The sequence below is a fragment of the Micropterus salmoides genome, unplaced genomic scaffold (assembly GCF_014851395.1).
Source record: "Micropterus salmoides isolate LMB-PRFRI ecotype aquatic unplaced genomic scaffold, ASM1485139v1 Ms_hic_scaffold_11, whole genome shotgun sequence".
NCBI lineage: Eukaryota > Metazoa > Chordata > Actinopteri > Centrarchiformes > Centrarchidae > Micropterus > Micropterus salmoides.
The window spans coordinates 6,527,297-6,542,765 of NW_024040152.1; the positions used below are offsets into that span (position 1 = coordinate 6,527,297).

Below are 15,469 nucleotides of genomic sequence, written 5' to 3' on the forward strand. Positions count from 1 at the left end.
CTTTAAATAAGATCTGAAGCTTGGTTTGAAATACAGTCTGTATATGGTACTGTGGGGTAGTGTGGAATGCCCCGTGGAGTTTTCTTGTCAACAAACAAGTCATATTTACATTCATTGTTACTTAGCAAAACTCAATGTGTGTATCATTGAGCTCCAACATGTTGAATGCTTTTCTTTCCACATAAAACATTTGCAAAGCTGATTTAAAATCCTGTAGTGTTTGCATACATGTTCACTAGCTTGCAGTCTTCTTCCCTGCCTTCGTTGACAAACTGTGCCTGGCGCGTTACAGCCACCTTGTTGTGAAAATGGTGGTGAATGTTGTTCCATGAGTAAAAGACGGGAGGATTTTGAAAATCTATTTGAGTTTTATTGTAAGAGATCGCTTTTTACACTGTCCATGAAACTAATATGATTTATTGTGCTTGAACGCACCACAAATCTAGCTACTGTCCATACAGCTAATGGAAAGGTGTGTGAAAGGTATGTTGCAGGGTGCCACAACTAGTCCCCAAAGTAACGTTTCTGTCTCCATGTTGTTTTCGCTATCTGATCGCTACCGGCTACATGTATGCAGGTAGCTGTAGTGATGTTAATCGGTACGCATCCTGCGTCTCTGGCACATTAAATCCAAAAGGATGCAGTAAACTCTCTATTGACGAACCCGTGATCATACTAATGTTAAATTGTGAACAACAAATCCTTGTTGAAATCATAAAAATCCAGCATTCTATATGCTCCTACACACACACACACACACACACACACACACACACACACACACACACACACACACACGTGAAGCAAAGTCAGTGGTCAGCAGAGCAGATCAGAGCGGTGGAGATTACTGAAGTTGGCAACAACTACGCTGTACCTAAGTGCAATAAAACTTTCTCAAGTACAAAGCCAATACTTAATCAATACACCCGTTCAACAAGATATACATCTTGTAAACATCTAGAAAGTGTATGTATTATAGTATATAGTGACTCTGCTGTTGTAAAATGTACGGTTACTGCTCTAGAAACATTACAATTATTTAGGTTATATTAAAAATATACAATTCAAATCCTGGTATGAATTCCTTTTAAAAAAATTTAAGCACTTTCTTAATATTGAAAAAGAACCAATAAGAGTATTGATAAAGAATAGTAGTAGTATCAATAAAATCCTAACCATACCTATCCCTTAACGCCAATACAATTTGTCAAAAAGCACATTTTAATGGGGACCCACTTAATAACATTGAAGACCTATCATCATCACTGAAGCTGTCGGAAAACTCATCAAAATTGATGATAGCTTACTAATTTCCTCAAACACTGGTGACGTATCTGGTGAAATTGATGTATTGTTAATCTTGATTATTTGACGATTCACGTGTTTATTGTTGTTGTTGTTGGACAGGAGAGGAGAGCAGAGCAGGAGGAGAGATGAGACAACATGGAGCAGCAGAGCAGAGAATAGTAGGATAACTTGTTTTTGGAAGCTGAACAAACAGCGTCATCAAGGAAATAATCAATAGATCTCTGCAATCTTTGTAATTGTAACTAACTTTAGTAAGCCTGTAGGTAAGTGAAATAGTGTGAAATCAATGGAAGGGAATATACATCCTCGTGTACATACACAAAAACAAACAGCTCCTTTGCTACTAGAGGTCAAAAACTCCACAGGTTACCTTCAAAGCTACAAAAGGGGAAAACTCTGCTATTTGTTTGGTATGATCTTATCTCTGTTAGTGAATATATCCAACAGCAAGGGTCCTTGTGTGCTAAATACACTTAACAATGTCATCAAGTAGATGATAATAACATTGTGTGATAATGTGAAGAGGCAGATCTGAGTTTTATTATCATAGTTCTCATAGTGATTCAGCTGATATTTTCATCTAAATGCAACAGAGTCGACTTTATGATGCTCAGCAGCCGGCACTACAAGACTGCGGTTGTACTTGACAGCCCCAAGTTGTAAATGTATACATGAATGAATTTGAAGAAGAAAAAAGCAAGTGGAAAACATATAGGTCTGTAGGAGCCTGCATACATCAAAGGGGTCATATTATGCTTTTAGGCTTTCCCCCTCTCCTTTATTGAGTTATATACATTTTTTGTGCATGTAACAGGTTTGCAAAGTAAAAAAGCCCAAAGTCCAGCCCAAAGGGAGTTCCCATCTCCCACAGAAAACACTGCCTGAAAACATCTCGTTTGTAATCCAGCCGTTTCCCTTTCACCCCTGTAACGACACTTGGATGAAAGCAAAATACGTGTCATAATGCTCGTCAAGCGGCAAGTGCGACACGCCCTCAAAAACACCGGTGGAAAAACACTGAGCTGCAGCACACACCTCTCCTCTCCCTTCCAAACAATAGCTACCCTACTATGGAGGACTGATCCTGACAAATTAAGAAATAAATACATAAATAAATGCTCAATAAATAAATAAGCATCCTATTAAATGCACAAAAAATAAAGTTAATAAATAAATGTAGGCAGTAATTAAATTATACAATGAGACATAAATGTATATCCATCAATCCATCCATCGTCAACCGCTTGTCCTGCGTACAGGGTCGCGGGGGGCTGGAGCCAATCCCAGCTGACATCGGGCGAAAGGCAGGGTACACCCTGGACAAGTCGCCATAAATGTATATATCTCTTTTAATTAGCTTCTTTATTTATTTACCTTTGTATTAATTACCTTATTTATTTATTGTCCGTTATAAGTTGTTACTGTGATGTAGAGACCGTGCACAGTTGTAACTTTACGGATGAAAAATACATTAGTTACAGATTAATAACTCACCACTCTGAAACTCTTGCTCCAGTCCATGTTGCTAAGCTGGTTGGCAACATGTAAAGCTGAAACGAAGCTGTTTACTAGCTTCTCACTGACCCGCCCTTCTCTGCTTCTGATTGGCTAGTAGCCCTTAACTAGGAACTGCACATGTGCAACTCCCAACAAAGATCATTTAGAGACAAGATGTATCACTCCATAGCTAAAACGAAGCCTTCAACACACTGTGTCAAAAGAGAAATGTGCAGTATGACAAAAACATGGTGTTTTTTGAAAATGAAACCTGTTTTGGTACAACCCCTAAATAAGATTTTGAACCTGAAAATGAGCATAATATGACCTCTTTAAGCTTTAAAAATCATTTGCACATACAGTACCATTTGTCCTTGGTTTGCTTGTAAAGGGCTTACTGCACCAGCCGTTTTCTGTGCATGTGTGTGACTCCACACCAAAGGACTAAAAACATGCATGCTCAGCAAAACGTACTTGGATAACTAAAAAAGTCCTATATCAAACACTTCCTGCTCCCACTGGAGGCATTTGGCCAGAAAAACTCACAAAAGCACAAGAGAGGACGTGTTTATTTAAGAGACATTGCAGTCTTCCCAAATGAGCAGCGAAAATTTGTCCTCCTGTTTCCTGGTTGTTCCGGCGGTTCACACAATTGATTCTGTCCCATTACATCTTCCTGCTGCTCAGGGCTGTAGGAGCGCTTTGAAGAAGAGGCGCTGCAGCAATGATTGCTAAATCACAAGGAATAAGATAAAAGTTTAAGAAAGCCTAAAGAAGCAAGGAGGGGGCCTATATTTGATCTGTTTTTGTGTGTGGGATGTACTCTTGTTGGAATATGATATAAGGTTGTACAGTTTGTGTGAGTGTGTGGGAAGGCTGATTTGTGTTTTATGTGCTGAAAGGTGTTATAGGTTGGCAAAGGTGTGTTCTAGGGTGAGCAGATTGCTGGCTGTGCCGTGTGAAAATGAAAGTGGGATGTGCAACAAATGAAGGGTTCTGAGATTGATAGTGGGTGGTTTAAAAGGTAGACAGGAAGGTTGCATTTTTAAATGTGTGTGTGTGTGTGTGTGTGTGTGTGTGTGTGTGTGTGTGCGCGTGGGGGGTTTCTGTGTTATCGTACCGTAGCTAATTCATAGCATCAATTCTGCACTTAAATCAAACGGTCTCTGAGGTGTTAGCTGCTGTAATGTATTGGATTTATTTAAAGAGCGTTTGCTGACTGATGTGGAAGAAAAGCCATTTTACTCAAGTGGACCAAGAACCAATCAAGATGGCAGAAAAAAAGTGTTTCAGGCTGTTTAGAAAACCATGCTCTGTTAACTTAAATGCTTTTGTGCACAGTAACACATGCATTTCTAATGAGCTGTTTACAGAGGTTATGGATGACTGCTGTGTGGTAAACCACAATGGTCACTGTGTGTTCCACATCTGTTTCCGTTTAGCTTGTTGTGCAGAAAACATAGCTACTTTACACAACCTCTAAAGGCTTAGCAGAAAAAATCAATGTAAAGCAAAATAAGTTTACAGTACTGGGACAAAGAATTAGTCAGAGAGGACCCTGTTGTTGTCGTCGTTGTTGTTTTTGTTATAGCTGATAATTATTTTATTGGATGTTATTTACAAACATCTAGGCAGTGCAACCATGAAAATATTAAATGTGGGCATAAAGAATGACAAGAACACAAACCTTTAAACGGAAGTATCAAAGGGAAAATTAATAATACGCTGATGATGTCTCTTCCCGTGTGTTGTCTTCCAGGTAAGATGTGGCGGCAGCGGTCGGTGGTTCAGGCCTCTCAGGGCGACGGCCGGCCCTGCCCTTCTCAGATGGAGCAGTGGAAGCCCTGCCCTGTCCGACCCTGCTACCGCTGGCAGTACAGCCCCTGGTCCGAGTGTCGGGTGGAGGTAGGTCAATAAATAGTAACATTATCCCATAATTCGGTCCATTACTTATTAATGATCATATTGACCTCTGTCAGCTACAAGAAATGCAGCTTTTGACAGGCCCCTGGCTCAGCTGAGATCAATACACAAAAGAGTTTGAGGCAGAAAGTAGATTTTGGAGGACAGAAATCTCTGGCATAAAAATAATGGAGTCTTTTGTATTGATGAACAACCACATCAAATACCTACTCATACAGTTACTTTGTGAGATAGGCAGTAAAATCAATCTAATGAACTTTTAATGCTGATACATTACTATAAACCAATGCCGTTGCCAAGAAATTTGGCAGCATGTACTCTTTACATTTTGCATTGTGTGTCGTGAGGTCAGATTATTAAAGTAGTCCACTGCATGACTTTATGACATAAAACAAAATTTTGCAAGCATCGTGTAGTTTTATGGGACGACAGGGAGACATGTCACCCCTTATCATTCATTTACGTCATTTCTTCCACTCAGTTAACTCTATCCAACAATCTTAGCCTTCCTTGAACGTATGACGGAGAGAAACAGAAAAAAAGAGACAACAAATGCAGCCGTTGTCCATGATGCACTTTTTTGTATCACTACTAGAAATAACTCTGGAACACAGGATGTCTGCAGGTCTTTAAAGTTGTACTCATTAAGATTTTGGTCTTGGTTGATTTGGAGACACCCATGGTTACTGTGGTAACAGAAAACACTTGTTGACCAACTACTTTGTCAGAACTACAACAAAAATGCAACTAGTGTATCTGTTTACAGTAGCAGTCAGTCAATAATAATTGCAACTGCGATCTGATTTTATGCTGCACATGGTGCAAATAGTTTTCCCACATACACCAGCCGTTGGTTACAGTTATGTTGGTTACCTTCCTGATGAGTTGGAGGTGTGCATCCTATAGCCTGCAGCTCACTGTGGCTGCTCCTTCTGGTTCCATTACTTCCTTTCAATAATTCTAACCAATCCGAAACATTGTCTTGTTTTGTTGACGATATATTCCAAATATATTCCTGTGACTTCTTCACAGTAAAAGCTACCATGTGTTTCACCAGTTGAATACTTTTAATGTGAAGCTGCCGCACTGAACAGTTAACACTGACGATAAAATCAGTGAGATAAAATTACAAACCTGTTTTCCTGTGAATCCCATGTGTGTGTGAAGGTATGGCAGACTCTGCCAATAATAATAATATATATAAATAAATAATAATGAACAAAGTAACTAACAGTAAGAAATATTAGACTTAATTTACGTTTAAAATTTAAAATAGTGTGAACATGACTTAATTAAGTTAGTACACTGACAAAATGGCCTATTGTAATGATTAGAACACAAACTTTTGAGGTATCTTCAGCTATGATTTATGGTCACCAATGAGATGTCAGAATCCCAGTGTTTGTTGAAGTTAAAGAGGTGGTATTAAGCTCATTTTCAGGTTCAAAATCTTATTTAGGGAATGTTCCAAAACAGGTTTACATGGTTTAATTTTCAAAAAACATCATATTTTTGTCATACTGCACATTGCTGCAGCTCCTCTTTTCACCCTGTGTTGAAGGCTTCGTTTTAGCTATGGAGTGATACATCTTGTCTCTAAATGATCTTTGTTGGGAGTTGCACATGCGCAGTTCCAACTAGCCAATCAGAAGCAGAGAAGGGCAGGTCAGCGAAAAGACGGTAAACAGCTTCGATTCAGCTGTAGGCTACATGTTGCCGACCAGCTTAGCAACATGGACTGGAGCAAGAATTTCAGAGTGCTGAGTTATTAATCTGTAACAAAAGTATTTTTCATCCATAAAGTTTTAACTGAGCTCTGTCTCTACATCACAGTAACAACTTTATGTCCACTGACTGTCTGGAGGGTAGCTAGTGTTTGGAAGGGAGAGGAGAGGTTTGTACTGCAGCACAGTGTTTTTCCACCGGTGTTTTTGAGGGCGTGTCGGAGTAGTCGCTCGGCGAGCATTATGACACGTATTTACTTGTGACATCACAAGAAAGGGAAGTAAAGGCTGGACTACAAACGAGCTGTTTTCAAGCTTTTCAGAGCAGTGTTTTCTGTGGGAGATGGGAACTCCCTTTGGGCTGGACTTTGGGCTTTTTCACTTTGTAAACCTATTACATGCACAAAAAAGAGATATAACTCAATAAAGGAGAGGGGAAAAAGCCAAAAACCATAATCCCACCTCTTTAATGAAAGTGTGCCATGAAGAGTGTCTGGAGATAAATAATGTGCATCTGTGCAGATTTTAACTCCTGTCTGTTCAGAACGCTTACTGTCCATCAGTTAATTAATGAAAAATTTACAGGATATCAACAACACTCTCTTTTTATCTACATCTCAGCCACAGTGATTGTTGTATTAATTTAATAATGGAAATCAGTAAGGAATAATGGCTTTTACCTTCATTAACTTCATTGAATGTTGGTGCGGACATGCATGTTGCAGATTGCAGCTTATAGAGTTGATGTTTATATGCACTTTGTAAAAGGCAGCACACAATAATAACATGACTATACGCAACAACATCCACTGTGTTTATTGTAATTTGTACATAAAAGTAATCTTTATATTCATGGTCACAACAGCCACTTGAACAGCCTCAGTTTTGCAACCTTAGTTTGACTTAGAGTTGTCAATTAAAATGGCTGATGGACACATTTTCCAGCCATAGCTATTTACCATTGTTTAACTCTCACCAAGTGGCTGTAGGTTCATGTTTATTCCCTCTCTCACTCATCCTCCTCCTTCTCTTGTGGTGTTCCTGTCCTGTCAGAGTGTGGTGTGTGGACACGGCATTCGCTACAGAAACCTGTCCTGCTTCGTGTCGGACGGCTCCAGCGAAGGCGAAGGCAGCTTGGTGGATGAGGAGCTTTGCGCCAGCCTGGAGCTGGCCGTCGATGGAGACAAGCAGATCAGGCTCAAAGAGGCTTGTACCCTTCCCTGCCCAGGTAATAACGCTGTTGAAAATATGGTCATTTTGAGCTTCCTGTGCTTAATGAGCAACCTTGCAAAGTCAGGTCCAAACACAGGATATAGTAGAAGCAGTATTACCTGGTTGTCATTGTCATAGGTTTGGCAAATGTGTCTACAGTATGTGTGCGTATGTCTCCCTCTCCAGTGAGGCAATTTGTATCTAGAGACCACAGTCCACGATACAGAAATGATCCTGAGAAATCTGTAATGATTCAGTGATTGGAAGCTGACACAATTAGATTAGTTTTGCACCTTTTTCTTTAATAATAAAAGTGTGAAATGAAGTTATTTACGCAATCTTGATTTCAAAAACTAAATCAGAAATGTCCTAAAAGTATGTCTATGCCTGACAAACAATAGTAAACAATGGCAGTGATCTTTCTAGCCAGTCCATAAGGAGAGGGAATTTCTCACTGATATGCTGCTGATTGATTATTGTTTACCTGAGTTCTGATCCTTCTGATTTCTTCAAGTACGATGTAGGGGCACATGTGCCTGTAAATAAAACAGCGCCTGGCTTCAGTGACTGCAGAGAGTTAGGGAACCTGTCAGAAGTAGCATTAGCTGCAAATGCAGGCATTATCTAAAATTTGGTTTAAACACGCTTCAGTTTTCCTATATGTATCAATGATAGAGCTGCAACAATATATTGATTAGTTGCAAACTTCTAAATTAATCTTACTATTTTGATAATTGATTAATCAGTTTTGAGTAATTAAAAAAAGGCAGAATTCTCTGATTTCAGCCTCTTAAATGTGAATATTATCTGGTTTATTTACTCCTACATCTTTGGGTTGTGGACAAAACAAGGCATTTGATGACATCATCTTGGGCTTTGGGAAACACTGATTGACATTTTGTAGACAAAACAACTAATCAACAGATCAATCTACTATGAAAATAATCGTTAGCGTCATACAAATTTTTAAGTCAAAATAAGTCAAATCTTAACTATTAAGGTGGTAGTTTGGAGGTCTAAACAAAGGCCTAAGTGAGGTAATCCACTGCAGCTCTATTTAGCATTGCAAGGCAGCTCTCAGGTTTAACCAGCAGAACATAGAAGTCACTCTGCAATGCATAACACAGTCGCACTTGTCAGCAGTTTGATTTATATCACAAAGCAGCCACTAAAATACTTTTGTTACAGGGTAGATTTTATTATCTCTAACCAATAGCACTCAGTGTCTATTCATGACCTCTAAAATCAGAGGTAGGCTTACCTGGAGGCAGAATAAATGGACTACATTATGGAAGACATTTTGTATAAGTGTGCTTTTTATGCAAGTTAAATTTACTGGTACTCTATTTCATTGCCTGTAGCAAGTCAAACTTTCCTCCATTAAGGTAGTAAGTCTCCATTATACTCTACATGCAGATTTGGGTCTCATATTTACTTTCAGTTTTCCCCATTTTTTCCCCAGCTTACTTGATGCTATTCCCAGTTCTTACCTTAAAGGAGCTAAGATATAAGTTGACAGTAACATTTTTTCACCTCACAATAAGAAGTCTCACATGAAGTGTGTGAAACACGAGTGCAGTGGTCAAAAGGCGATCCCTCACAGGCCTCCCACCCGCCATTGCTGTTAGTTGTTTTTGTTGAAGCGCTTTGCCAAGCCAGAGGCACCGCTGTCAGGAACTATCTTCTGGTTTATGTGAAAGGCAAAAACTATTTAGACTACGCGCTCTTTCGGTGAAATATACTGAGTCAAATCCAAATGAAAGCTGTGACCCCTTCAATTCAATTTATTCCATTTATGCAGTAACAAACATAGAAGCAAAATGATTAAAACACACACATACAGACAGAGATAAAATAACACAGAAAAATTGGTGCAATCAATAATCTGCGTGGGTGAGATAACAAAAAACCTATGGCCTTATGAAAAAGATAAGATGGCAAGCGGAGCTACAACCACACTGAATAACAATCTGCTGCACTTTAAATAAAAGAATGTGTACATTTTATGCATTTATTTGCCTCACATATGAATGGTGATGCTGATTAAGAGGAGAACAGACTGAAGGGGTGTTGTCGTGTAAGGCAGTTAATATGGCACATTTCATCCACAAAGACAGTTGAAAGTGATTTTCATGCTGCACAAAAGGCATTAAATATGAAATACAGCTTCAGCCATCATTAAAAACAACTAAATTAAAGAATATAGGCAAATTTTTAAAACAAATTAGTAAGAAATTGACTGTTGGTGCAGAAGAAATGACAGCTGTAATTAGCTGATTTCATCAACCGTAGCTAGCTTTGAGAACAGACTGAGGCTAAAAACACTGCATATTCTAGGAAACAACTATTGCAGTACTGAACTAGTAAGCCCTAGTATTACAGTATGATAGGTCCAGGACCAGCTTCCACACAGTGGGTAAATATTATACAGTTGATGCAATCCTAGTTAGCTGGACATGCTAACAGTCGCAGCTTCTGTTGCAACAAGTAAAAAGCACACAGTTTAGTCTATTCCATAGAATTTTGTGGTTGTTGATTTTTTTTTTTAAAGGTGATTTAAAAAGATCCCCTCTAAACACTTTAGATATCAAGGATCGCCTTATGTACTTCCACTTCATCATCTAAACTTCACATGCATAGCTGATGTACAGACTCAGGTAAGGTGTAGAACAAAAAAACAAAAACAAGACTGATGCCATGTGCCATTTGGTTGATGCTTGTTAGTGTGCCATGTGTGCCCACATTTTCAGCACGGGTAGCCCCAGCAGGTAATAGACCCTCAAACCTGGCAGTGTTAGCACACAGTCGACCTGCACAGGATGGCTTTTTTTATTTCGGTGAGTGATTAGGTCTCGGCCACAGTCTTTATGCTGAGCTGGACATCTGTTGTGATTTACATGATATACGACCATGTGAAGCACAACCTGTGAAATATTATACAGTTCATTGATGAATAGTTTCATTTAATTACTGTAAGTCCTTGTTTGGTTTATTGCCGTAATATTAAACATCTTAAAATCAGAAGTGTATCAGCCCTTCCCTTAAGTTTTACTGCCAAGTGTCAGCTCCCTCTATACCTCACCGCTTTGCTGTCACCAGCCCCACATTCAGAAACATCACTCTTCACACTCAGTAGACCACTGAGCTCGCCGCTTTGATGACAGCTTCCTGGTTTTAAAGTCACAATCTGTAACGTTTTCATATGAATACTTGTTTGTTGCTCTGTGACACCGCTTTATTGCCAAGAAGGTTTACACATACAGTACAAGGAATTTGCTTTGGTGTTTTAGAATATAAAAATATACATGGTCGGTAGAAAATATTAAAAAGATAAAGCAAGTACTGCAGGTCAAGAAACATAAAGATAAAATTGACAATAATATATAAAATACATAAAATAAAGAATATGTACAATATGGCTGTTATTTAAATTACAGTGTGTGCAGGAATGTGCAAAATATTTACATGTGTATTTAACATGACAGAGATTCTATTTACTGTGAAGTCTTTATTTAGGTCAACCATAGAGATCATCAGTCTTTAATTCTCTAACTTTTCCTGTTCTAAGTATCTTTTATTTATCATATTTTAGTAAGACATCTCCCCTCATCCAATCTGTTGATGCTATGTTTAAGATGACATACATTTCCATAGCACTAATTCCATCAGTACGACTGTTGTGCTGGCTCTAGACAGTCTCGTCCTCTCTGCATGTTAGCTTTGCACACTTTGTGCACAACCTAGGAAAAGCTACTTACATTACTTGCTTCTATATCATGGAATTTATCGTTGTATTGGATTTATCCAGAGTTGCATACTCCACCTTTTGAAGTAGAAGTTACATTAGACTCAAACTACCAGACGGGTTAGTTACTTTGCTAACCAAATGACATATAACATCATTTTTATGCTCAGATTTTGCAGCCTTGCTAGAAAATGAAACTTCTCACAATAAAAGACTGAGGAAAGGCCGGACAATACATTCCAAACATGTGAGGAGGGGGCTTATGAAATAGTCTTGCAAGTAGTTTTTTCTAAAGACAGTTTTGGGTATTGCAGGTGTTAATGGCGACAAATCCTCTTCAGCAGCAGTAAAGCATTTTATTTGGAATAAGTAAAAGAAGTGGGTATTGAAGTGGGCAGCTGGAACTGTATGCATAAGACTTCATCAGCACAAATTATAAGGCAAAAGTAAAAAAAAAAAAAAAAGTAGCCTATTGACAACTGATTAACAGGTGATGTCTCAGCACTGCAGTGCACAAAAACAGCACTATGTCAGCTTAGCATCAAGGATGTCAACCTCCAAGCCCCACTGGAAAAAGAGAGCGAGCGAGAGTCTCACAGATGGGATTATCGCTTCAAAGGTTAGGTCTGATGAGTTGTTGTCAGGTTTTGTGACGGAAGGTTGTCAGCTGCTGGGTTTGATGTAGCTTTGTGGAGTAGAGCAGACAGACAGGTGAGCTCTGCCCAAACAGCTGCTGGACTCTGTCCGTCAGGTCTGTAGCTCCAGGATTTACCCCCCCACCCCTCATATTGTGCTCCACATAGAGAAGTGATCATCAATATTTTATTATATCGGGTAAGTAGAGCACATTTACAACATTTCAATAACAAAAGATCGGAAACTGAACCCCCAATTTATGATGCAGCCTGATAAGAGGGGTGTATTTTCACACAGTGCAGCCTTAATATAAATCAGTTATTTTCAGTGTCAACGGTCCCTCAAGGGGGAATTATTGCTACTTGCTTCTGCCAAAAGACTAAACACAGAAGTGGAGTTCATCATCAAGTGCTATGTGCCTATTTTGATTCACAATTGATCATTTATCATCCAGTCTCTATTAAATATAGAGGAGAAAAACATTTTTTCAACCCATGACTCGTTTAAAAGTACCACAGTTTGAATTCATTTTATTTTTTAAGAGTGTGGCATGCGTTTCCACTGGCAAATTTATCATTTTGGAGGAGGAAAAAAATCCTCATCAGATGTCTGCTGGTCCCTGAGATGGAAAACAGTGAGAAACATTGCCCTAGATAACAAGTCAGTCCAACCGCCTTTTGCCAAACTGCAGGAGTAGTGAAGTATCAAACGGCAATCAAAAGCTCAGACTGTTTTCTGTGCAGGGAGGAACTGTAATATGATTTGGGAGGAAAAATTCAAGGGCTGTTTATGGAGGACCGAGAACAGCTTGGGAATTCTGGCAGGTTGCATCACATGCACACGCACTAATGCACACACACACACACACACACACACACACACTTTCATGCACTGCCACCCTTGACCTATGTCTATTTCCCCTGCTGCTTGATGAGCTGCAGTTATCAGCTGTGATCAAAACCAACTCGCCCTGCAACTCAAACCTACACCTTCCTCCTCCCGAAAGTCTTCAAAGCATCTCAACCATCAAGATAGGATATGTAAATACATATTCTGTATTTCTGCCGTATTCCTTAACTTCTCACCCAGAGTAAACTCTTATCATCCATGGATAAATAGGTAAAACATTGCCTTAGTTCTGCCAAAGTTAAAGATCTGATTTCCATCAGGACACCCACACTAAGACTGCAATGCAGATATTTTTGCTTAAATTATTCTTCAAATTAAAGGCATGAAAATTACCAAAAACAACAAGGTTCAGAATGAGATGTAAATTAATAGAGATAATACTGATTTTGTCAGCCATAGCTCCTTAGGCAGGTCTTTCAAAAGCACAGGCAAAATGATGGTCACCTTTTAGTCTTAAACTCTGCCTAAACTCTGTCTGAGGATCTGAGGCTGCACCCTGGCTAACAGGAAATTAAAAGATTTGTGATACGGCTCATAAATTCTCATCAGTTTAGGCTGCAGGTTTTTTCTTTTTTTATATATATATATATATATATAATGATGTTATTGATCTGAATATAATTATTTTTTTGTTGTTTGTCACAGCTATAAAATGGTTTATTAAAAACTAAATGCGAGTACAGTAACTTAACTTCTCCATATTGGGAGCGCTGTTAAATAGGGAGGTAACAGTTCGTTTATGATTAGTCTATACAATTATTATTGTAAGTAATAGTAAAAAAATGCCCATCACAACTTCCTGGACATCTTCAAATATCTGTTTTGTCCAACCAACTGTCCAAAACCCAAAGATATTCAGTTTACAATGAAAACAGAGAAAAGCAAGAAAAATCCCCTTCTGGAACTTATTTTTCCTTCTAAAGTGTCTGAAACAATGAATTGCTTTCATAATAACCACATCCAGTTTAAAAGTTGAAACTTTATAGTCCAAATGATGTATCTTGTCTCTTCGCCCCTGCAGGTGAATGCTACCTGATGGAGTGGTCAGACTGGAGCCCATGTGTGAGCATCTGTGTCAAGGGGGCCGGTGTGGACTTTGGTTCGGTACAGGTTCGCTCACGAGCTGTGTTGGCCCAGGAGCCTGAAAACCTGCAGCTCTGTCCTGACCAGTCTTGGGAGTCCCAGCCCTGCACAGGTGAGACTAATAAGTGCCACCTTCGACGGTCTCACAGCCAGAAGGTTTGACACAAACAAAGCAAACTCCCTTTGTCAGTTCATGCAAATTAGCTAGCAGCAAAGCAGCAGGCCTGAACTTTGATTCATTTATCCATTTACTTTACCCTGATGTCAGTCTCTGCTTGAGTGGAACGCAGAAACTGAAACATAAAGAGCTTTATAGCCAAGTAGTGTTTTACACATTTTTGTTATGGGGATTAGGTGCTAGACAAAGACATAAACAACATTGACATAAATAGATTTAAACATGGAATAAACCAGAGGTGGGACCAAGTCATCATTTTACAAGTCACAAGTAAGTCTCAAGTCCCAAGTCCAGACTGATCATGACGGGCAAGTCCGAGTCAGGTCTCAAGTCAAGACCAACACGTCCCAAATCAAGTCCAAGTCCTAAACTTTGAGTTTCTTGTCCTAAACAAGTCATAATGAGCTCTTCACCAAATTTAAAACAATTTCAAATTAAAATAAAATAATTTATTGAATGAAGCATTAGCCTGTACAGAAAGAAGGCAGAAGCGCGGTTTCACACAACAAATGTTCTATAATTTCATGAATTAAATTAAATGTTCATGTAGGGCTGCTAATTATTTTGGTCAATGTCGAGATCATATTTAACAGGATTACTCACTGACTTAGGAAACATTAATCTACTGAATTTTTGAAATGTAACAGGCCTACTTTCTTTTTACTACTATAATAATAGTACTATATGACTTAAACCAGTGGTGAGAAAACTATAAATCGCTATGACGTTAGAAGACGCAGCCACAGTGGATATTTTACAAGCACCGATCAGGTTAAGCAACACTGAACACACCTGCTTTAGAATAAATAATATCCATTCATCCATTAACTATACCCACTTATCCTTTATCCTATAGTGTAAAATGCCATAGGCTTAAGCTATTAATGTTGAATAGGAAGTTATAGTTAAAACACAAAATGATGTTGGCGCGAGCTGAATTAAACATCACAGCTGCTGAGAGGGAGTTTTGTTTTTTAGGGAGGAACAAGAGCCTCAGCTGTAAAGGAAAGGGATGTGCTGGATTTATAAAAAATTAAGAGTGTCATTGTAAAAACGGCACCCGGCGCTATTATCGTTTATCTCAGTTAACTTGTTTTTATAATTAGTGGAAGCAGTGTGTGAACTATACCATAGCTGTGGCTGAATGTGAAAATATCAGGCATTGTTTGTCATTATTATTATTGTTGATGTTATTGTTATTATTATTATTATTATTATTATTACTATATGTAGCCATTTTGCCACAGTTAGACT

At 38.7% G+C, this 15,469-nt stretch overlaps 1 protein-coding gene across 2 annotated transcripts in view; it reads left to right on the forward strand.

Annotated features, from left to right (window-relative positions):
- LOC119897054 (thrombospondin type-1 domain-containing protein 7A) overlaps positions 1-15,469 on the forward strand; it is a 147,333-nt gene that overhangs the window by 117,426 nt on the left and 14,438 nt on the right. For both annotated transcript variants that reach the window (XM_038710594.1, XM_038710595.1), the window contains exons 22-24: positions 4,565-4,710; positions 7,506-7,680; positions 13,976-14,149. In XM_038710594.1, the coding sequence (XP_038566522.1) occupies positions 4,565-4,710; positions 7,506-7,680; positions 13,976-14,149 (495 nt within the window). The remainder of the gene's footprint in view (positions 1-4,564; positions 4,711-7,505; positions 7,681-13,975; positions 14,150-15,469) is intronic.